The sequence below is a fragment of the Falco biarmicus genome, chromosome 3 (genome assembly GCF_023638135.1).
Source record: "Falco biarmicus isolate bFalBia1 chromosome 3, bFalBia1.pri, whole genome shotgun sequence".
Classification (NCBI taxonomy): Eukaryota; Metazoa; Chordata; class Aves; order Falconiformes; family Falconidae; genus Falco; species Falco biarmicus.
Genome location: NC_079290.1, coordinates 56052501 through 56074817, shown reverse-complemented (window position 1 = coordinate 56074817; position 22317 = coordinate 56052501). Strand labels below are relative to the sequence as shown.

Below are 22317 nucleotides of genomic sequence, written 5' to 3'. Positions count from 1 at the left end.
CTTTTCCTTCAGAGTAAAAGACATGCACAGCCCTTTTCATTTTCCAGAGGAGAGGAGGGTGACAGTAGGGCCAAGCCTGTAAAAGGGAGTTGGGCATCAAGATGGGGCGATTCCTGTCCTATATGGTGGCATTTTTAGGAGCCGGTTCCTTTCCTGCCTCCTAGAAGTTAGGATCCCAGGATATTACAATACCATGTGCACCAGGAAAGCGTTAAGCTTCTTATAACAGGGTTTGTAAAACAAACCAGCACACTGGACAGGCAATCACTTGTGCTAGCTTGTTGTAAAGTCTGAGGGCAATGTTTGTTGTACACCACCTGCAGTCCAAGCTCCATGCCTTGGAACACATACAGTGCCTCCTTCCATGCATACACTATGGATTTCTCTCAAGCTTGATTAATCTCTTAATCTTGCGAGCTGTGACAGGTATGAAGAAAAGCCATAAACATTTCTCAGTTCCTTGTGGGTAAGGCATCCTTTGGGGAATCAGAAGGTGTGGTTTGAACATGGATACTGAAGTAGATAAAGGGGTTTGAACCTATGTCCTGGGTAAAATGCTTTAACAGTGTAGCCTTGGCTCCAATCCTGGTGGTGTTATTCTAGGCAAATTCTAGTAATACATTCAGCATATTTGATGTGAGAGAGCCTTCTGCTGCTACCCAAGTAGCATATATTGGTAGGGGAGAGCAGTTTACAGTCAGTTTCCTTCGAGGGATGAAAAAGGTGTTGATCGCAGCAAGGCATAAATGGGAGCTGAATGTTTGGGCATGCTCAAGCTTTCTGGGCCTTTCAGCTTGTTCATGGTGGGTATGGATTTATGAAAGGGCATCACCATGTTTTAATGGCTGGTATCCTTGAAAAGTGAGGGCAAGAAAGTCAATAATACTATTTCTATAAGAAAACTTTGGTTACTAATGACAGTCTTGTGATTTCAGAATGTTTCAATAATGAACCAAAAGATGTGGATCCCAATGAAGATTGTGACTGTAAGTAATAAAATAGAACTGCACTTACATTGCCTTCTGCTGGTTTTGGATACATACTGATGACTCTTGTAGGGGTGGCAGAGTTTGAAAAGGACTGAAGGTGTCTTGTAATTAATCTTTTAAAAGCAAGCATTCAGCCAAACACTCAGAAAAATGATAGAAGAGGTGGTCAGCTAGCCAGATATGAATGAGGCCTCCTCCTAATTTCTGGCTTTGGTCACTCTCCTTAATACTGTAGCCTTTGTTGTTGCCTTTATTCTTCAGGTGGCACCAGGTGACAACTGTCAAAGTGTTTCCATTGCATCTTGTTTATTAATGTACTCAGCGAAATATTCTCTGCACCAAATATCAATAATACGTATTGTTTTCCTTTGCTCATGTTCCTTCCAGCTTGTGATAGCTGTGTAATTACACTGCTGAAGGATTTGAGCACAATAGGTGACGAGCTTCAGCTGATTAAGTCTCAACTGCAAAATGTCCATGCGGGTACCCACACACTGGAGCAGATGAGACGTCTCGAAACACGCATCAAAGACTTAAAGGTAGGCATACAGAAACAGAAGAGTGGATTTCAGATTAAGCAGGTAAGAGCTGAACCTAGGAACTTATGCCATCTTTTTGTCAGCTTGCAAGGAAACATACATCAACTTTTGATTTCAAATACCAGGTGCTGACAGCACGGGGCTTCACCTGTTAGAAGACAGAAGTTTTTATGTCATGCTCTGAAAGAGAATCAGTATCTCTGCTTTTTCTGAGGCCTACTTACCCTGAAAGCCATCTCCTTGATTTTTCCCTATAGCTCTGCCTTTTTCCAGCACTTCATGTCTCTGCATTACCAAAAACCGCCAACATTCCAATTTCCAATACCAAAATTGATCCTAAAAAATGTTCTGTGGTTGGAATAGCAGTTGCTATATACACAGATAAAAAAGCCCAGGTTTTGGGCAGCAATTGGTCAGCCTTCATGTCAGTAATGCTGCTTTTATTTACCTTGGGTAAAGATCTAACCCCATGATTTTTTGCTTTTTGTCTCCTCTGTGTGAGTGATGTATTGGAAATATTGTTTTCCTTTCTTTTCAGGTCTTATTGAAGAATTACCATTCTGTTGTTCGTAATCAAGGTTCAAAGGTAGATGAGTTGGAGACAGAATTCATTAACCTAAATCATGAAGTAAATACTCTCCAGGAAAAGGTGACTTACTAAATCAATTTCAAAATACACATCTCTTGATAATATGCATGCTGTATCAAGATACTTTTAATCTAATCTGTTTTTTCCCTTGGTAGGCTGAAATGAACTACAAAGCAGCAGAGATATTATTTAATAATTTCGGCCAAACTCATCAGAAAGGAAAGAATTTGGTTTCACACATACAAATAGTTGTCAACAATATACAAGGTAAAAATAGTTTCTAACTCTATAACATGTTTTGGTTTATGGAATCTTTTCAGTTTATTTACAATATTCTTAATTAAGCATGAGAGGTTTCATTAGAAAACTTTATAAATCAGAATTTAGACATAGCTGTGGAATTCACTCTTCCTATTAGAAATCTAATATATAATGCTAGTTTAGGAGCCTGCCTTCCCGATGTAGTGAATAGGGACAGAGAAGCTTTACCACAGGGACATTTAGAGCAACAAATTTACTTTCGTCTGGGTTGCTATCATAGGCTCTTTAAAGTTAGAATCTTAAAATTATCGCTGTGAACTTGGTCATTTGGGACAAATTTCAAGCCCAGTGCCATCTTACTAGCTCTGATTGTGTGACATGGGATGCTTTTCAGCTTAATACATTTAATTAAAAATGGATCTGCTTCATTAAGGAATTCAGGAATAGGCATGGGGTTTTGGGGAAAAAACCAGGCCCTGTCACTTGTGTATTTTGCATACTCTTGAGCACATCTTCTCTCTTGACTTTGACAATACATTTTTCAGTGCTCTTGGAACAAATAGCTGGTACAAATGTAGAAGGTAACAACTTGCCCTTGGGAGATGCTGCCAAAGAACTGGCTGAAGCTCAACGCATGATGACAGAGATGCGAAACCGCAATTTTGGCCAACTTCAAGCAGAGGCAGAGAAGGAGCGAACAGAAGCTCAGCTGTGTAAGGGCTTGTTATTTCAGCTTCTTACTCTCAAGATCGACCTTAAATCTGAAGCATTATTGGTTGATTGGGATGGAGTGCAGGGAGGGGTATTTTGCAATGTATCCCTGGGATCTGTAGCAGTCAATAGTCAACAGGAAAGTGATAGTTTTGGAGTGGATTTAAAGGCATTTTTAGTTTGTTACTGAAGAAACAGAATTGAGCTGGGGGAGAAACCCAGTAGAACTTTCATAACAAGATCAGTCTCAGTAAAATAAAGATGTAACTGATCCTAATACACTTACGCAGTGCTTCTGTGTATTGTAATCTATAGGCTATGGTACATACAGCTATTTTAGAGAAATTACAGGTGTAATTTAACAACAAATTTTCAAAAGCTGCTGGAATATTCCAAGGGTCAGATCATACAAAGATTAAGTTTAGAAGTTCTAGTTGCACTAGTTGTACTTCTTTTTATGTTCTCTGCAAGTGTTTGACTGGGGCATTCAGAAACCTGATTCCAGACGAGACAGCAAGAACAGCAAAGTCACAGGCTTATCTCCTAACCAGGGGCATAGCTGTGGACTGTGAAAGACCTTACAAGTGATAGTAATTTCCCCTAACTTTGGACTTTGATAGCTATGTCTAGAAAGTAACCCTTCTGTATCCTATTTTGTAGGCAGTGAAATGGGCACTCTTAAGAGTGTGATTCATTTGACCTGTTTTGTTTCTACCTTCTTCGAGATTAAATGTGCCCCTCTCTCTCTATTGATTACAGAGGAAGCTTTGGTGACTAGCACAGATGTAGATGTCCACATTGTAGATGAAATTTTTGGTGAAATTGTGTTTGTCCCATATAAGAAAAGAAAATGATTCAGTGTTTGCAGATTGACTTCATCCTTACTTAATTTAGAAATAGCCATATAAATGTTTATTTGTGCTCTGTGTCTGCAGCAGCAAACCAGTGAGCAGATTTGATCCAGTGAGATGCTGAATAACATCTCTGCTATAGTATCACTGAAATTAGCACTGCAAAGGATGCTCAGTATTTCAGATAACCACAGCTTTCTAATACTAAATGTCAAGCCCTTTTGAAGTAAGTTTGTTCTGGTTCCCTTCTTCTCTGAACAAAACTTTTATTTCTGGTCCTGATACTGCAGTACTGGCACGTATTAAGAATGAACTACAAAAGTACCACCAGGAAAATCATGGGCTTATTAAAAGTGTGAGGGATTCATTGAATGAATATGAATCCAAAATCACTGACCTTCGTGAAGCTCTGAATGAGGCGACGGGACAAATCAAGCAGGCTGAAAACTTAAACAGAGATAATGGAGTCCTGTTGGAAGACATCAAGGTACTGTTGGGGTTCAGGAGAAGAAAGTTAAACCTCAGGGCAGAAGTACTTTTGATTGCTGCTTTTTACCTTGCAAAACCAAGTAGCAGTAATTCTTCAGACTTTCTCCAAGGTGTCTTTCCATCTTTTGATATATGTATGGACAGGTATAAATGTAGTCTATGCCCACTTGTGAACTGTTTGTGTGACCAGGACAGTATGACCCAGACATAGCTCTGATGAGAGCAGGGAAGGAGCGTCTCTGCCTGGTACTTCTCTTCAGCTGCCACTGGCCTTTTTGTTTCCTATTCTAGATCAAATTCCTGATGCTGGTGTATTTTTCGTAGTGAGTTGCTTAAAGTATTTGTTTTTAACAGCCATGAAAGACTGGAGCAATAATGTGGGCAAGACTGTTAAATTATTTGGGATTAATATTTTATGGAAGTGCTTCTGTGGTCCTATCAGAAAGGTGGCAAGAAATAGCTGTCATTTCTGAGCAGTGCTTAATTTTTAGAGCTGCTGAAATAGTACAAGAAATAATAAATAATAATTTATTTATAAATGATTATTTAATATATATATAAAATAATAGTTTGCTGCAGGACCCATTCTTTTAAATTAATTGTGGGTTTGCTGAAATACATCACTGTTTTAGCACACTTACGTCTATCCAGTTTGCTAACACTGCTCGAACAAAAGAATTTCTACATTTAACTGTCCTTTTCAGTATTTAATTATACCTTTATGTGCATGGACTGTACAATATGTGTGGCACATATCTATGCATGGTTGTTTTAAAAGATGGACTCATCTGTACAAGTCATAAATCTCCTGATACACTTCTCTGGTAGAGAGAGATTTGACAGATTACAACGATAGAAACCCAACTGAAGAGACCTAACGCATCCTTACCTGCAACACCACTTGTCTGGCTGTGTTTGTGGTGTGCCATTGCCCTAGGGCTACACTGTGGATTGTCACAGGGCTGCTCTAGACCAAGGAGCTTCATTCCCCTCAGAGCTTTCAAGAGGATAAGGTGGTGAGAATTCACCCCCCCCTTTCTGGTAAGATCCCCAGATGAAGGGATAGCGTAATCATTTTATTTCTGCCTTTGAAAGAATGCAAAGATCAGGGTAGTCACCAGGGATCTGTTTTTAGTTTCCAGGTTTGAGAGATCAGACACTTAGATGGCCTGCCCTGACGGTTCATCTCAGCTGACCTGTACTACTTTTGCTTTGAGTGCTAATTACTGAGCCACTGTAGGCTGCTGCCAGCTGTATGCTATGCTACTGCAGACTCCCAAGTTTTCTCACCCTTCTAATCAGTAGCATAGCATTAGTTCCTAAACAGTATAGGCATCTGATTAACAAAGTGATAGCACCTTTCATAAATCCTACTGCAAACTAGATTTTAGGTAGATACGGTTTTCCCTGCGTCTCATTTTTAACTCAATCACATGGTATTCAACCTTTTATTTTTCCTCAGAAACAGATTGAGGAGACAAATGTACAACAGAACGGTATCTTGGATATTCTGAACTCTGCCCGGTCTTCCCTGACACAAGCTAATAGTGTACTTGGATTATTGCAAAAGAGCAAAGAGGTATAACTGACATTCTTAAATTAGGGTTTAAAATCCCACTATCTTGCTGTCACTGTAATGGGTAGCATAGCTCAGTGGCTAGGACAACAGGCGTATCTGGGCCTCACCAAAAGGGAAGGGTCTCACAGCCCATCCTGGGTGCGAGAGGAGCCTGCCTACACAGGTTTCTGTAAGAGCAGCTTGTTGAGGGTTGTGGTGTCTGAGCTGCAGATATCAGAGTTTGGGAGAATATCTGTGAGACATACCATAAGTGATTGTGCTATTCTTGTATTTCTTTCTGGGCGATTGCTTTAGCCACTGTCAGAGACAGGATACCAGGGTAGAATGGTCTTTGGTCTGACTCGATTTTTACCTAATGGGTCTGGAAGCATAATGTAATGACTTAGCAGTTGTTTCCAGTAACTTGCAGGGTAAGTTGGAAGGGAACTTTTTTCCCCTTGATCTCCTCTGATGCAAAGTATATGCAGTACTGAAGGAGACAAGAACAAAATCATGCGTGTATATATAAATACACTTTTTTCTTTATAAACCCATAGGAATATGAAAGCCTGGCTGCTCAGCTGGATGGAGCAAGGAAAGATATGAATGAAAAGCTGACAAATCACTCCTTATCAGCAAGCAAAGAACCGTTGGTGGTGAGGGCTGAAGAACACGCCAAATCTTTGCAAGACTTGGCAAAACAGCTGGAAGAGTACGTTGCCATTCCTGTAAATGAGCAATTTTTGTACATAACATCCATGGTTGCAATGCTCTGTCTGTAACTTCACTTGATTTAATGGCCATTTGCAAAGTTAGAAAGAAAATCAGTTTGTTTTTTTCTGCTTCTTCATGATGTACAGATGTTTTCTTTTCTTTTTTCCCCAGAAACCAGGTCTTCCTGTATTTTTCTTGGGTTTTTTTTCCCCCGGAAGTGAGGACTCCCATAATACACTTTTGCATTACTGCACTAACACTTCATTAACTTCTTACTAACAAGAAAAAGCCCTCATGTATAGAGTGGGAAGATGTTTAGAATATGTCTGTCTTAGTATTATTTCCTGTACTCGTACTCAGGGATACTTTTATGATGTCAATGAATTAGGGCAAATAATTGGAAGAAATGCTATCTTGGCAGTCTTCAGACACAACTGTTTAGCATTAGTGAGGAAAAGACTTCCTATAGTTTTCTCATCTTTCAAGGAATCTTCTAGAAAGGCAAAAATATTATAAACTTCATTTGAATCAAGTGTTTCCATGGTAAAGTAAAAGTAATGGAGAGGGAATTATGAATGAGGTTTTGGAGGCCTTCTACAGTACATCAGAACAAAATTTAAAAAGCGAAATGCTGATTTTTATTTTTCTTTGCTATGTAAATTGTTTCCATTTTGTCAGTACACCAACTAGAAACTCTCAAAAAGTTAGATTAAAAAATACCTAACTCAGCTGGAAAATTCTTTGCTAAAAAAAAAAAATCATCTATTTTTTGTTAGTTTTCAGAGTGATTTTTTTTTCAGTTAACAAGACACTGTTCTCATAAATACAAGGCGGCTACTACTGGGCAGTTGCGTAGCTCACAAGGAGTAAGTAGAAGAGATTTTGTGTGTTGTTTCTGATTCCAGAGCTCCTGTACTGGTTCTTGGGGAAAACACAAGAGGTCTTGTAGTTGTTCCATCTTGTGCCCCATGTGCCACTCCTGCAGGATGTTGAAACAGCCAGAGGCGATCTGGAAGCTGCAGTTCTCTGAACTCCCTGAACTGAAGTGTATCTGGGGGGCTGTGATCGAGGTGGCTTACTGACCTTGTGTCTTGGTGCATTCTCCCTATCTTAATCATGTAAAGACTGCTTTGGAGACCCACAGTTGTGCTTTTCCGCATGCCTGAGCTTATCCCATCTTCTGAAGAATTTTTTCATATTGGTCTGCCTCCCAGTGTGATTTTTTTTGGAATGAAATTACAGATCTAACTGAAAAACATTTTCTGTACTGGTGTTACTTAGAAAATACTGAGTTCAGGTCTGTTCAGAATACTTCTCAAAGCCTTTGCAGAACGCTGCATTTTTCACCCTGTTTCCCACAGAATAAAGAACAGTGCCAGGAAGGACGAGTTGGTAGGCTGTGCTGTGGAAGCTTCTACTGCCTATGACAATATTATTAACGCCATGAAAGCGGCAGAGGAAGCAGCCAGCAAAGCTGGGAATGCAGCTGACTCAGCTTTATCGGTAAGTACCCATAAGTGGCCAAATGATAGTAAATTTGCTACAGCTAGATTTATTTTATTTTTTTAACTGTCAGAGAGGCACCCAAATCAAAGAGCTCTGTGTCTTCGCATGCCTTATTTGTCTGTGGCCATTATATGAGTTCCTATTCTTCATGTTCATGAATTAGTCTTGTTCAGTACTAAATAGGCTGGGTACCGCCTCTCTGATGAGGCTGTCCCTATGAATACTAACTGTTCCTTTCAGTGCAAAATAAATAGATCTGCATAAGGCAAGCCCAGTAATCACTGAAGGTGATTTCAGGTATTCTTTTTTACTTTGCACTAGTCATACCCACAAGCTCTTCAGCAGAGGAGTAGCATCCAACAGCTGTGTGCTAATAATTTCTTCCTAATGCCCCAAAAATTTCTCTGAAGTTTGCTGAAGACCAAGGCTGTGTTATGCTCAAGTTAATCTTGCTAACTGTTGCTAAAGATTATCTTCACATGAAATCTCTGCCCTTGTAGAGTTGTTTTTTTAAACTGGATTGGGCTATCTCTTTTACTCTTTAAATTTTAATATTATTAAAGCAATCTTACAGTACCATGCTTCTGTTACCAGACTGTGAAGAGAGAAGATCTATCAGGAAAAGCTGCAAGGTTAAAAACTGAGAGCAGTACTCTCTTGAATCAAGCACAGGAGACTGAAAAGACATTGCAAGGTACCAAGAAAATGATAGTAGACGTGTTGGCCCAGCATGAGAAGCTTTCATTGAACCAAAAATTTTCACAGTTCAGCAAAGCTCTGCAGAACATATTTAACCAGAAGAGGCTAGTTCTATTATAATGGGACCTCTTGTGATGGTTTTTTCCAATGGCAAAAAGGCAAGAAAGTAGATTCCCTACTTCTGCTATGCTATACACCTTTGCAGTAGCCCTGTCCAGCAAATCCTCTGCCTTGTACTTGTTTTGCAGTGCACTCAATGCTCAGCGGCAACACGAGCTGTGCAAGAGTGCAGGCTGGTGCTGTGACACCACCTGTCCAACAGGAAGGTGGTATTTTGTTTAAAATTCACACAGGGCATTCACTGTTTTGCAGCTATTGGTCCAACCCTTGGAGACATAAAGCAAAGACTTGATGTCACTGATGGAAAGAAGAATACACTGCAAATTGATCTTGTCACTCTTCAGAATAATCTCAATGGGATAAACAGAGGTTAGTTACTTACTGATCACTTCAGTTTTGCCTCTTTCATCTATGACTATAAGAATCTGCATATGCATTTGTGTGTGTTTCAGATGATATCGACAGCATCATTACCAATGCAAAGGACATGGTAAAAAATGCCAAGGATGTCACAACTAATGTATTGGATGAACTGCTCCCAATGCAAGCAGATGTGGAAAAAATGAAGAGTACCTATGGAAGCGTACAGAGTGCTGGCTTCAGTAAAGCACTGATGGAGGCAAACAATTCAGGTATTGCAGGAGCTATCTGAGGCTTGCCAAGTCACTGTTAAGTGAACATTGTCAGTTTTGCAGCAGAAATATTAGTCATCCAGAAGTTAAGCACCTAGCCTAAGCTAGTGTTCTGAGCTTCCTTTATTGCCAGTAGAAAGGGACTGGTACAGCAGAAGATGACTCAGGCCATCCTGTAGTATGTGTTAAAAGGTGATACCATGGCTGGTGTCTAAAGACTTGGAGGCCAGTGACTAGCAGGGTACCCCAGCGTTCAGTGCTGGGTCCAATCCCATTTAACATCTTCAGTAATGATCTGGATGAAGGGACAGAGCATACCCTCAGCAAACTTGCTAATGACACAAAACTGGGAGGAGTAGCTGATACAGCAGAGGGTCATGCTGCCATTCAGACAGACTTCAACAGGCTGCAGAAATGGCCTGATGGGAACCTCATGAGGGTTCAAGGAGAAGTCCTGCTCCTAAGGAGAAACAGTCCCAGGCACCAGTGTATGCTGGGGGGCGGGCAAGCTTGAAAGCAGCTTTGCAGAAGAGGAAGGTCCTGGTAGACAGCAAGTTATACATGAGCCAGCAATGTGCCCTTGAGGCAAAGGCTGAAATGCAGAAGGTTCCCTCTGAACATCAAGAAACACTTTTTGATACTGTGAGGGTGACCGAGCACTGGCACAGGTTTCCCAGGCAGGGTGTGGAGTCTCCATCCTTGGAGATATTCAGAAGCCATCTAGACATGATTCTGGGCAACTGGCTCTAGGTGGCTGTGCTTGAGCACAGGTGTAGAACAATATGACCTCCAGAGGTCCCCGCCAACCTCAGCCACTCTGTGGTTCTGTGATCGTCTACTGCACTGTCTAGAAAGGGACCTAGACAGTTAGCTTAGGCTAGATGTCTGTTAGCTGAAAGTAAAATGCATTGCATAAAGCATGCATTGAATACAAAACAAGCGACAATCACAATCCCAAGAAGCGTCTTTTTTATCTTTTCGGCAACTTTGTCTGATAGTCAAGTGAGAGAAAACATTTTGAGTAAGATAAATACAAGAGCTAGCCCTGCATGTTATTGCAGAGGCATAAGTCATCCCTGCAGTTACAAGACCAGCTTAGAAGTCATATTTAGAAAAATAATAGCTCTGGATTTCTTTTTATCTGCTTTCCGTATCATAGGATTTCAGTCTGCTAATACTTTCAGGCTATTATTTTGCAATCAGTGGAGACGAAAAATTGTTTCCTGTTTTAATGAAAGTTGAAATTCTCATAGTATCTCCTTTTCTCCTGAAATAAGCCTGCCCAGATACTATAAGGCTCACTACTGAATTGTGCTGGCTAGCAACCCTGACACAAGAATACAAGACATGCCCTACTTGCTCAGGCCAGTGGTCTGCCTGCTGCAGTATTTACTCTCCAGCTGTGGCAGCCGGAGACGCTACTCAGGGAATGCACATAAGCCTGACCCTTGTCTGTTGTACATTATCCTCATCCTCTCCTAGCATCCACAGTCACTGAATAATAATGTTAGAGAGCATATCCCTGTCTGTTCTATTTAATTTTTTCTTCTGGACCTTCATTTATCTAACACATTTTTGGAAGTGCTGACTCTGTCTGCTTCTGCAAATACCTTTGGCCAGAAATTCCAGGAGTACAACATCCTCTGTATAAACTGCTAGTATCAGTGAGGGCTTCCTAATAATGTAGCACTAATGAAAACAGTTCCATCGTCACCCTGCTCACTGCTTTTCTGATAATCGTGTAGTGATACCTGTTTTCCTCCTCCTTTCTATCAATGATATTTTTTCTTTCATTGCAGTAAAAAAATTGACAAACAAACTTCCAGATCTGTTCAGCAAGATCGAAAGTATCAACCAACAGCTGATGCCACTAAGCAACATCTCTGAGAATGTAAATCGCATAAGAGAGCTGATTCAGCAGGCAAGAGATGCTGCAAATAAGGTCTGTACTGAACATTGCAATCATGCTTGACCTCGGTGGTCTGGACACACAGCAGTACTTTTGTTCCTCTTTCTCTTTCTAAATAATTTTGTCAAAATATGTGTGAAAGACCAGACATACATGTCATTCAACAGCACCACCCAGCACTTCAAGTAACTGTCATGATGGGAAGCATAATAATTTATACACAAAAATGAGTGGATGCAGCAGCATCCTGCTCCATCCTCCTCCCACAGGGCTTTTTTCCCAGGGCATCTCTGCAATACTTACCTGTACAATAGCCTTTTGCCTTCCAAAGTACGTTGTGGTGGCTTTGGCAGCAGTGGCAGAGTCAGCTCTGCAGCTTAGCGGCAGGGCTGTTCACCCACACACGGCCAGTTGGACGCTGACACTGCAAAAGAAGTTGTGTAGCCATGTGTTCTTATATCTCATAGCTGCCCCAAGATGTTATGAGTTGGCTACTAGCACCTCCTTATTAGACTGTGCTTTCTCCATTTAAGCAACTGCTGTAGTTGGTGAAGGGGTAGCGTGGTCCCTGAGAAGCATCTCTGAGATCATCACAAATAACCTGCAGTTAAAATGGATAAGAGAAATCTGTGACAGCGATGTAAGTAGCTGTAATAGGATGTGTCTTTGTTAATATCAGAGATGCATTATAATTTCCAACAGATAGTCAAGTCCAGCTAAGTGAAGCATCAGGATGTGTATGCTGACATCTAAATAATGCATAGGCTTGCTCTTTAGAGCTGCAGGGCACATCTTTCCCTGTCCATGTATTGAAGGTAACAATTACTTGACAGAGGCATGGCCAGGGTTGATTAATTGATGTCTGGACTGAAAAAGTGCTGTGTTAAGTGATAAGTATTGATAATACAGAATGCGGTATTATCCAGTCTGTTTCCTAATTATATTGTTTGGTAGCATCAGAGCCTGTAGTAACTAATGGCTATAACATGACTAGGATATGTAATAGGATACTTTGCAACTAAAGACAACAGTGAAATAAATAGGAGTAGTAGCAAGAGATAGTTATAATGGACTGAATTTTGTTTTTCTTAACAGGTTGCTATTCCTATGAGGTTCAATGGCAGCTCTGGTGTAGAGGTTCGACCTCCAAGCAACCTTGAAGATCTGAAAGGCTATACTTCACTTTCTTTCTTGCTCCAAAGACCTCAGAGAAGATTAGACACCCCCCAGAGGGCATCAAATAAGTTTGTACTGTACCTGGGTAACAAAGATGTAGGTATATTTTGATATTTAATCTGATTTTTAGAACAGACGATATGCTTTGAGAAACAGATGGGAGATGGTTTATTTTAACTGAAGGTTATAGCTACTGTTTGGCCCATTTATTTGTAATTGCCATTATGTAGTGCCAGAAGTGTTTTGTTCATTTCTCCACCAGCAAAGTAACTTGTTGGCTAACTGACTGCTTTGCCCTTTGATGCTTTGCTGTTTGGTCCTTTGGAAGTTACTTCTCTGGCATAGATACCATCACACAGTCTTGTCAGAACTGATAGTTTCTGCAGCAGTCAGCACAAACTCAGAGCTTTGACTCTTCCCACAATATAAGTCACTGTGAGTTTCTCTGTCGATTAAAAAAAAAGTGATCATTTCAGTTTTAAAATTCAGTCCCTCAGCTCTTAATTTCTTTCTCTTCTGAATATGCAGAATAATACAGACCTGCTTGTGCATTAAGGCTTGCTCAAGCACAGTCACTCTAAAAATTTCCTGAATGTGGTCAAACTATGTATTTTTAAGTCTTCTTACTTGACAGCAGCACGGTATCTGTAGTGAGTCTTGTGGATACACAGAAAGCTGTTTAAAGGTAGTTGTTCTACACTGGATTTCAGCTTTTTATCTCCTGAATATCTGCCTGGGATATCAGTTGTCAGCATTTTAATTGTTAGTTGTGCAATATGGTATGTTGGAGAAATAAAATGTGAATTGTTTGGGAAAATTACTGCTTCCAGTCACCTCAGCAGAAACTATTGTCCTTGACTGAGTGCTGTTCCAAACATGTTTTTTATTTCATAGATGTTGAGTCTAATTTTTAGTAAAGGTGTCATGTTTTCATGGCTTTAGTTGGGAGATGTTACAAATGTGAAAATTATTTTAGCTACTGTTGTTATAAAAATAAATAGCCACACCAGTTTTCAATTAATTTATAGCTATATTCACTGAATCAGTGCAACATACAAGATTACAATTTTTTCTTCCCAGAACTGATAAACTTAATAACAATTCTCATCATTAGGTGAGTAGATTTTTTTATGACTCATGCACAGTATGATGGTGTCTCTAAGGAAGTGCTGCTGTATTATACCCTCATTAACATTAATCATTTATTAATGATTATTTGCTTTGCTATTCTTAGGCTTCCAAGGACTATATTGGTATGGCTGTGAAAGATGGTCACCTTACTTGTGTTTATAACCTGGGAGATGGCGATGTAGAAATAGATGTGCAGTCATTAGTGACTCAAAGCGAAACTGAGGAAGCTGTTATGGATCAAGTTAAGTTTGAAAGGTATATGACCCACAGTGCACAACAATCTTTTACAAAACCTGCTAAGAACATCTTTTATTAGTGTGATGTGACATTTTGCCTGTCTGTTTTGGTTTTAGGATTTACCAGTATGTAAAGCTGAATTACATCAAAGCAGCAACATCAACTTCTCCAGAGTATGAAAGCCCTTTGACTGCAAGCAGTGGAGGCAGTGACACTCTCTTAAACCTTGATCCCAGCACTGTTGTCTTTTATGTTGGAGGATACCCACCAGATTTTAGGGTACAAAGAGTTGTTTAGTCTTTTAAAGAGATTTCCATGTTAATCATTCTGTTGTTCTTACAAGTAAACGTTGGAACTAGCAGTCTTTCAAAAGCTGTGTAAAAGTTTATCCATGTCAGTAGGAATAGACAGTATGCAAGGAGATGCTGCTTCCTACAGAATCTGTATAGCTTGTAGAATGCTAAAACTCAAAGCAGGGAGTATGATGGTATTTCATCTGCCGAGGACAGCGTGAAACCTGTCCAGCCCAGCTAAGTGCTATTCCCAATCCATCCATATGACTCCAATTTAAATCATGCTGCAGTACCCCTGGAGTGGTATCAGATGGTTTGGATATTATATAGAAAGATATAATAGTTTTGTGATATTTAGAATGTCATGTTCTGTGTCATTATTATTTGCAGTAAGTTTTAGCAGTTATATGTCAATGTAAAATTTTGTTGGCTGATGTTGACGGAGTGTTTTTGATGACACTATTTTGCAGCCTCCACGTAAGCTAGACTATCCTCATTATGAAGGCTGCATTGAATTAGACAACCTAAATGAGCATATTATCAGCCTTTACAACTTCAAGAGGACTTTTAATCTCAATACCACTGAAGTGCAACCCTGCAGAAGGTATGATATAAACACAGAAGTGTTTCACAATTCTGTAATTTTATCATTATAAAATTATAATGACAGTAAGTCCATGAAGTAATAGTTTTTGCTCTCATATATTCACATCTGTGACATTCAATTATTACAGGTATAAAGAAGAGACTGACCAAAGCTATTTTGAAGGCACTGGTTATGCCAGTGTCACACTGAAAGAACCAAATACCCTCAGCCGGGTACGCTATGAGCAGACAATTGAGACTACTGCAGATGAAGGCATCGTGTTTTTTGCAGCAAATGGGGTAATTCATGGAATGCTTCTGTCTGTTTTGTTGTCCAAGAACCTTTTTTAAAACTTTGCCTACTTGAGAACATGTTAGATTTACTAATAACTGTGAGGAAGTTTCTTAAAAGTGTTATTTTCATGTGTGTGGCAGTTTAGTAGATTCTGCTGCATGTTTAATGTCATACAGTTTAGTTTTAGGTAGTCCTGCAAGGAGCTGGGAGTTGGACTCCATGGTCCTTATGGGTCCCTTCCAACTTGAGATATTCTGTGATTCTGTAATGGCTACTGAATATTCACATTATGGAGGCTGAGAAAAAAATCCTTCCAAGTAGTTCCTCCATTAGGCCATGCAGAGAATTCAGAACTGAGGGTGGGCAAGGAGGATGTAATTTGAATTGAACCAATTTTGAAATATTGCAGTCCTCCAAAAGTGGAAGTGCACTCTTCCCAAATCTAGATACGGGTGGTAACAGAGTAAGGAAGAATCTAGAAAATGACATGGTGCCTTATACCTGCAAAGGTGCTCCAAACAGCAGTGATGCTACTTATCTAATAATATTATAGGCATGTTTGCAATCACTGTGACACGTTCAGGATAATTTCTCAATGCTATAAAAAGTCAGTAGACGTCTTGAAATGACAAAAAGCCCTCTAGAGATTTGGAGAATACATTTGGAGCTGCTGCCAGATCTGTTTATAACATTTTAAAGTAATTATGGTTGATTATTGTAAGTTTTAGTCTGCTTTGTGTTATCTTTCCCCTTCAAAAGCTTTACTGAAGCAACTAGATAGCTTCATTGCAATTAGTCACATGACAGTGAAATATATATGAAACGTTGGCAGTTTAATTGGGTTGGTGTTTGGTCTTTTTCTTGCAGGATCAGTTCATCAGCGTGCTCATTAAAGATGGTCATACTGTTTTTAGATACAAAGTTGGCTCTGAGCCTCCAAAAGAAATAGAAACCAATACAACTGTAAATGATGGAACATATAAACAGGTATGTCATCTTAAACAATCAAGTGATCATTATTTGTAAAAATACATGTTAGCTGAAACTAAACCCCCTGTTGTAAAGTTTAGTTGTGAAGTTTTCCTTTTGTGTTGAGGACATCAAGCTGCTGGAGATTAGTTTGGACATGTGAAAATTAATCTTTCTACTGTGCATTCCTGTGAATAAGTTCAGTTTTAACAGAGAAACCACCAAAGAAAAAACACTTTGACAAAGCAATGCTTTATTTAAAGAGAGCTGTGTACCTTGCAATTGTTAACGTTAGTTTAATATTAGATAAAGTTTTTTAACCAGCTGAGAGTTTATTTCTTCAGGCCAGGCTGATCTTTGCAGACATCATTTTCTGTTGTTGCTTGTCTACTTAGCTTCAGTCCGGCTGTTTTGAATCACTACCAGAGTGAAATCATAGACATTGTTAAAACCTTTGGCTGCCATGTTGATTCTCCCTTTTCCCCTTACTGCATCTCCAACTAAATAGTATAGGTCACAGGGTCTGCTGGAGGGAATCTTTATGCCATACTGGGTGAAGTTCCCTCCAGCCAGCTGATCGACCTAGTCTTTGTATCAGGCAGCAGCTCCGGAATCTTCAATTGCAAATAGAAGGCAATATTTGAGTCCTAGGTGAGGTGTATTTGTAGGGCAATCTTCCTGAGGAAAATAAAACCTCACCTTGTATTTGGATAGTAGAGTGTTTTCCTTAGGCATTTACTCTGGCTAAATGCCCAGATTTTGCAAAGTGCCTTTAAACTACTGCAGTTGTTCTGGATTTAAGTCATTAGTAAATAAAAGGAGAGGAAAAACCCCTCCATTGTGTCCTACTCTGTGGGAGTACATTTAATCTGCTAAATTCTGGGGTTTCCTCAGTGAAGTAATTCTTATTATTCACCTGTTTCAGATTCATTTGGTGCTTGCCCGAAGTAAGAATACTGTTCACGTTAGTCCTGATATTAAAGCCAACATAAAAGTCTTCCTTTTCACTAAGTACTACTTAGGTGGAATTCCACCTACTCTACGGGAACGGTAAGTAACTATAAAAAGACTTTTTATACACAGGGTTTGTATGGAAACTCCATCTAAACTCTTTCATTAGGCACTTTTTTTCACACTTTGTTCTGGGTGTCTTATGTAATATGAAAATAACCAGCATATAATGCATGATCATAATCTGTGATTTTTGGCTAACGGTGGGACCTCTGTTGGAGTGTATCCTGAAGATTGGGTTTGATCAGCCTGAAGTATGTGTGTGCAAGAAAGATTGCTTTTGTTCTGTTTTTCTATTTCTTATATTGTCAGCATTTACAGGCTATTGTAATAGTGTGTGCTTTGAAATACCAGGCTACTAAACTCTTTTTCCTTGTACTCTCTGAAACCAGCTTTAATATATCCACACTTCCATTCCGGGGCTGCATGAAGAATGTGAAAAACCCTAACACTGCATCTGTTATTTTTGATGAGACTGTTGGTGTCAGCAAGAAATGTTCAGATGACTGGAAGGTAACTAACAAAACCCCTTAAAAACTTCTGCTGGATTTCACGGAGTCTGGTCTGTCTATAAATCCTGGACCATTATGTTTTACTTAGATCAAAAATTGTATTTGGTTAACATGTGACGGTAATAAAAGAAGCTGGGCTTGATATAAATATATGGAAGAAAGGAGACTCCACCCCTATTGTGATAGCTTGCTCCAGCACATAGTCCACCTTCTTAATCAATACTGTGTACAATTAAGAATTCATATTTACCATGTAAACTTGTTGGCTTCCAGTTGCTGTTATTGATTAGGCCGGAATACTAAGTTACTTAATACTATTCGGGATCTTTCCTCTCTCCAAGGTGCTTATGCTTCCTAATTAAATGACCTCTCAACCTTTTTTCTTGAAAGAGCTAAAAGACACTACTACCACTGAAGTCTCTCATTCTAAGGCTATTGCTCCACTCATCTGATTGTTTTATAATTATTTTCTGTGCATTCTTGAGTTTTGCCACATTCTTTTTAAAATGGGACAAGGTGACATTTCAGTGTTGGCTTAACCAATGCTGCATGCAGAGATGAAAATTATCCTGCTTCTACTTACTGCTACTTACATGGTGCATGATTCCATTTCCCTTTTTCCTATGGCACTGCACTGAATGCTTGTGCTCGCTTGCTTTCCCTTTGTGGTATCTAAACCTTTCACAGATCAATTTCTTTGCAGGTCATTTCCCTCCACAAAGGATCTGACCTTCATTCTTCATCTGTATCTGTATAACTTCTCATGTATTAAAATGTGTTTTGTTCAAAAGGGCTCAGGTGTATTCTGTCCTATGACTTACACTGTTTCAGTTATGTAGCTCATCTGCACAGCTCTGTACTTATGAGCCATTCCTCCAGCTGCTTACTTTTACGTCCTCAAATGTGAAAAGTTTCAAAGCCATCATGCCGATGTGAAGAGTAGCTAGAGACGAACAGCTGATTGTACTCGGCAAGCCTCACCTCCCTTTGGAGTTTCTCAGATCATAATTAATGCTGGTGAAGCCAATTCAGTCAATCTGTTCTGTACTGAAATAATTGTACTTGCAGTTTGCCTTGTGCTTGGTTTTGGCTGGAGACAGTCACAATTATGTTGAGTAGGGCAGTTGTCCCATGTTGCCATTTCTTCTGATTAAAAGGAGAATCATTGAAAGCATTATTATCTCTTTTTCAGCTCGTTAGATCTGCAGCTTTCTCCAAGAAGGGAACACTGAGTCTGAGTGCGGCAGGTTTCCCATTTCCCAAGGATTTCCAAGTTGGCTTTGGCTTTCAGACCATGGCATCGACTGGAACACTCTTAAATTACAATCTATGGGTATGAAACATGTTCCACTTAGAATATGTGATTGGTTTGATTTCTGAGTCAGTCATGCCTGTTTGTGACTCTGTCAGTTTGGCATCAGTTTGTGTCCTAAGTCTCAGGTAGATTCCTGTCTTTTAAGCCAAGAAATAGCTATTAGAATCATCTTTTGAGCATGGCATCTTGCACATCATAAGCCAGAGAAACGCATCCTGGCAATTTCTTCACTGGACCAAGAAGCAGTTTGACAAGTAACTGAACTTTGAACTTGAGCCTTCTGCAGAGTAGCACATGCACACTTAACACCACCATCCCAGTAAGATAACTGTTGCCTAATACATTTGGCCGAAAATTTTCCCAGCAAATACTGGCATTCTGCCCACACAGAAATGTTACCACCCGTGATGAAATATGCAGAGGAAACCGGTTGATTTTGGTTATGTTCCCTCAGAAAGCAGGGAAGTTCAAGCAGAATCCCATTCTTGCTGGCTGGAGGAGTTAAGAAATGAGCACACACCAGGCATTTGAGAAGTGGAGAACTGAATCCTCTGCTTTTTGTAAAAATAACTTAAGTATTTAAAAAAACAGTTTAGTATTCAGAGTGCAGAGGTATTTTAAAACAGGAACTTGGCTAATCATTCAGAATTTGGTTTAATATCTGGTACTAAATGACTGAGAAATGCAGTTTTAGTGTAAGAAAATTTCTTTGCCAGAAGAGACCACTAAGAACTGTATTAATGGCAATATCAAGGCGAACTAAAGGCATTTGCAATTACCTGATCGTTTTGTGGGATTCTTTTATAGCCTAATATTCTTACCATCTTTCTGAGACCTGGCTCTGTAGTTGCAAAGATGATAGAGAAGGAAATCGAACTGAAAAAGAAATATGAAGATGGGTCAATGCATTATGTGACAGTAATAAAAACAGACAACACGTGAGTTCAGTTCTTTATCTGATTGTTTTATGTTTTGGTTGGAGAAAGAAGATTAAAATTTTTTGTGACTTGTTCTTTTGGTACACTGCTAAAAATGGCCTCTGTTAGCAAAGGATACTGAAATAACGAATCAAATGGAGATTTTTTGGTCTATGAATGTCTATGTCAGTCCCTGTGATGTTTCAGCTGTACACCTGCATGTCTTTTATAGATTTTTATAGACACTATGCATGTCTTTTATAGATAGTGTGAGTTTTGACTGTTGCTCAAAGCTGGAGCTTTGGAGCTCTTCCCCTTCCCATAGTTTTTACATATGTTACTGTAACATAGGTGGTTAAAGGCCCAGGGAAGAAGCTAATATTGTGTCTCCTTTTTCAATAATGATCTGTTATGCAGATATTGGAAAAGACAATATACTGAAAGATTTTGAAATCATATTGATTTCTTTGGAACACATAAAATGACATAAATGTTAGTTGAAGTGGAAAGCTTTGAATGATTTGCTATAACTTTGGGTTATATATAACTTAATATTATCTGTACTAGTTGTTGCTAACATGTTAAGTGCACCATTTTGACACAAAGGATGAAATCCTGTCCCGTATTTGTCAATGAGAGTTTTTTCATGAATTTCACTTGGATCAGGATTTCACTGTAGGATTGAAGTACTAGTTTCAACTCTGGCTTAGTATCTACTGCTGAAAAGCAGAGCAGTTTCCTGGCAGTCAAAAGAGTACATACTAAAAAAATCCCAGAAGTAAGCTAATGAAACTGTACCATAATTACAATGTAACAAGACAAGAAAATACATCTGTCAAATGCTTCTCTCTTTTTGTGTATATTTCATTTAGGTTCATAACTATTTCTTTAGATCTCATGCTTATTTTTATTCATGTTGTTTCAGAGTACATCTACTGGTTGATGATGAGTCGGTAACAGCATCAGTTGACCCTCTCAGAGCACAGGCATTAAATGAACCTATAAAATTTGGTGGAGATAATTTTGAAGGCTGCATTTCAAACATCTTTATAAAAAGGTATTTGGCCTACAAAAATTTCTGTTGCATGCATTTTATCCTGTTTGCTTTCTTTAATCATATTAAAATAACTTTTTGCTAAATTGCTTTTCTTCTACATGTGCAAAGCTTTCAAGAACGTGTAACCTTGCTGCCCCCAAATATTCTTTCATTGAGGTAGACTATACATGGTATCAAGTTGTAATTAAATCTGCTGTTCAGATGTAATGGGATTTTAGTCTGAATCATACCTGTTTAGTAGTCTTTTAATCAAAGAATGAACTCAACATGGTGAATTGCAGTGTCCCAACAAGGCATCCAAAAAGATCTGCTAGGTTGTATCTTCATAGCTGCACAGGGAGTCAGACAATGAAATGAGGAAAGCTTACTGATAGAACCAAAATGGGTAAACAAATGAGAGCATATGTATAGAAACCATGTGCCTGATTTATGTTGTCTGGTTTTTTTTTTCACGTTTATCTGGTTAATAGAGACATCTTACAGGCAAAATTTACAAGCAAAATCAGGCATAAATATGTTCTTTAAAGGAAAGCATTCCTCAAGTCACAAGTGGTGTCCTAGTGGGGCTTTGTTTTAGCTAAGTTTTGACAAATATTTATACATGTGTAGAGTTTACAAAAAATTGTGTATTTTGATTATCATAGACTCACAGTATGGTTTGGGTTGGAAGGGACCTTTAAAGATCATCTAGTCCAACCCCCCTGCCATGGGTAGGGACATCTTCCACTACATCAGGTTGCTCAAATTATATCTTCATTTAAAGCACTGCAAGACAATTAAGTAACCAGTGTATTAACTTTCCCATAAAAAAAAAATTGGAAAATTGCTTTTAGTACAAAAATAGATGGAGAATTAATATTGTGGCTAGTGTGATTGAGTGAATGGAGAACTGGAACAGAACTGAAGAAGTTCAGGTTCTGCTACCGCTCTTCTCATAGAAAACCAGGGGCAAGGAGCTTCATTGCTTTTTCTACTTGTAAAGTGTTCTGTAATTTACTGATTAGCAGTGCTGCATACAACTTATGAAATTATAGTATTACTTAACATTATTCTTTATACACACAGGATGTTGGTTTTGACAGTCTTTCTGATAATGTGGTTATAATACTAAAGCTATATATTAAGTTGTGATGGGCTTTGCCCCTTGACAAATCTCATTAAAACATCTTATTTAAGGAGAGGGTGAATCACTGAGTTAGCAGGACTTGATGTTGCCATTTTTTCTTGATCTGCCACTGGTTATGCATAATTA

General features: G+C 39.0%; 1 protein-coding gene across 1 annotated transcript in view; it reads left to right on the top strand.

Annotated features, from left to right (window-relative positions):
- The window catches only part of LAMA3 (laminin subunit alpha 3), a 122918-nt gene that overhangs the window by 90114 nt on the left and 10487 nt on the right, over nucleotides 1-22317 (top strand). The window contains exons 45-68 of the mRNA XM_056332756.1: nucleotides 936-986; nucleotides 1377-1528; nucleotides 2067-2177; nucleotides 2273-2384; nucleotides 2924-3091; nucleotides 4231-4427; nucleotides 5892-6008; nucleotides 6545-6699; nucleotides 8063-8204; nucleotides 8802-8901; nucleotides 9279-9395; nucleotides 9479-9658; nucleotides 11458-11600; nucleotides 12663-12839; nucleotides 13978-14129; nucleotides 14228-14390; nucleotides 14875-15008; nucleotides 15139-15289; nucleotides 16152-16271; nucleotides 17179-17303; nucleotides 17657-17777; nucleotides 18969-19109; nucleotides 19899-20029; nucleotides 20934-21065. Coding sequence (XP_056188731.1) covers nucleotides 936-986; nucleotides 1377-1528; nucleotides 2067-2177; nucleotides 2273-2384; nucleotides 2924-3091; nucleotides 4231-4427; nucleotides 5892-6008; nucleotides 6545-6699; nucleotides 8063-8204; nucleotides 8802-8901; nucleotides 9279-9395; nucleotides 9479-9658; nucleotides 11458-11600; nucleotides 12663-12839; nucleotides 13978-14129; nucleotides 14228-14390; nucleotides 14875-15008; nucleotides 15139-15289; nucleotides 16152-16271; nucleotides 17179-17303; nucleotides 17657-17777; nucleotides 18969-19109; nucleotides 19899-20029; nucleotides 20934-21065 — 3292 coding nt within the window. The remainder of the gene's footprint in view (nucleotides 1-935; nucleotides 987-1376; nucleotides 1529-2066; nucleotides 2178-2272; nucleotides 2385-2923; nucleotides 3092-4230; nucleotides 4428-5891; nucleotides 6009-6544; nucleotides 6700-8062; nucleotides 8205-8801; nucleotides 8902-9278; nucleotides 9396-9478; nucleotides 9659-11457; nucleotides 11601-12662; nucleotides 12840-13977; nucleotides 14130-14227; nucleotides 14391-14874; nucleotides 15009-15138; nucleotides 15290-16151; nucleotides 16272-17178; nucleotides 17304-17656; nucleotides 17778-18968; nucleotides 19110-19898; nucleotides 20030-20933; nucleotides 21066-22317) is intronic.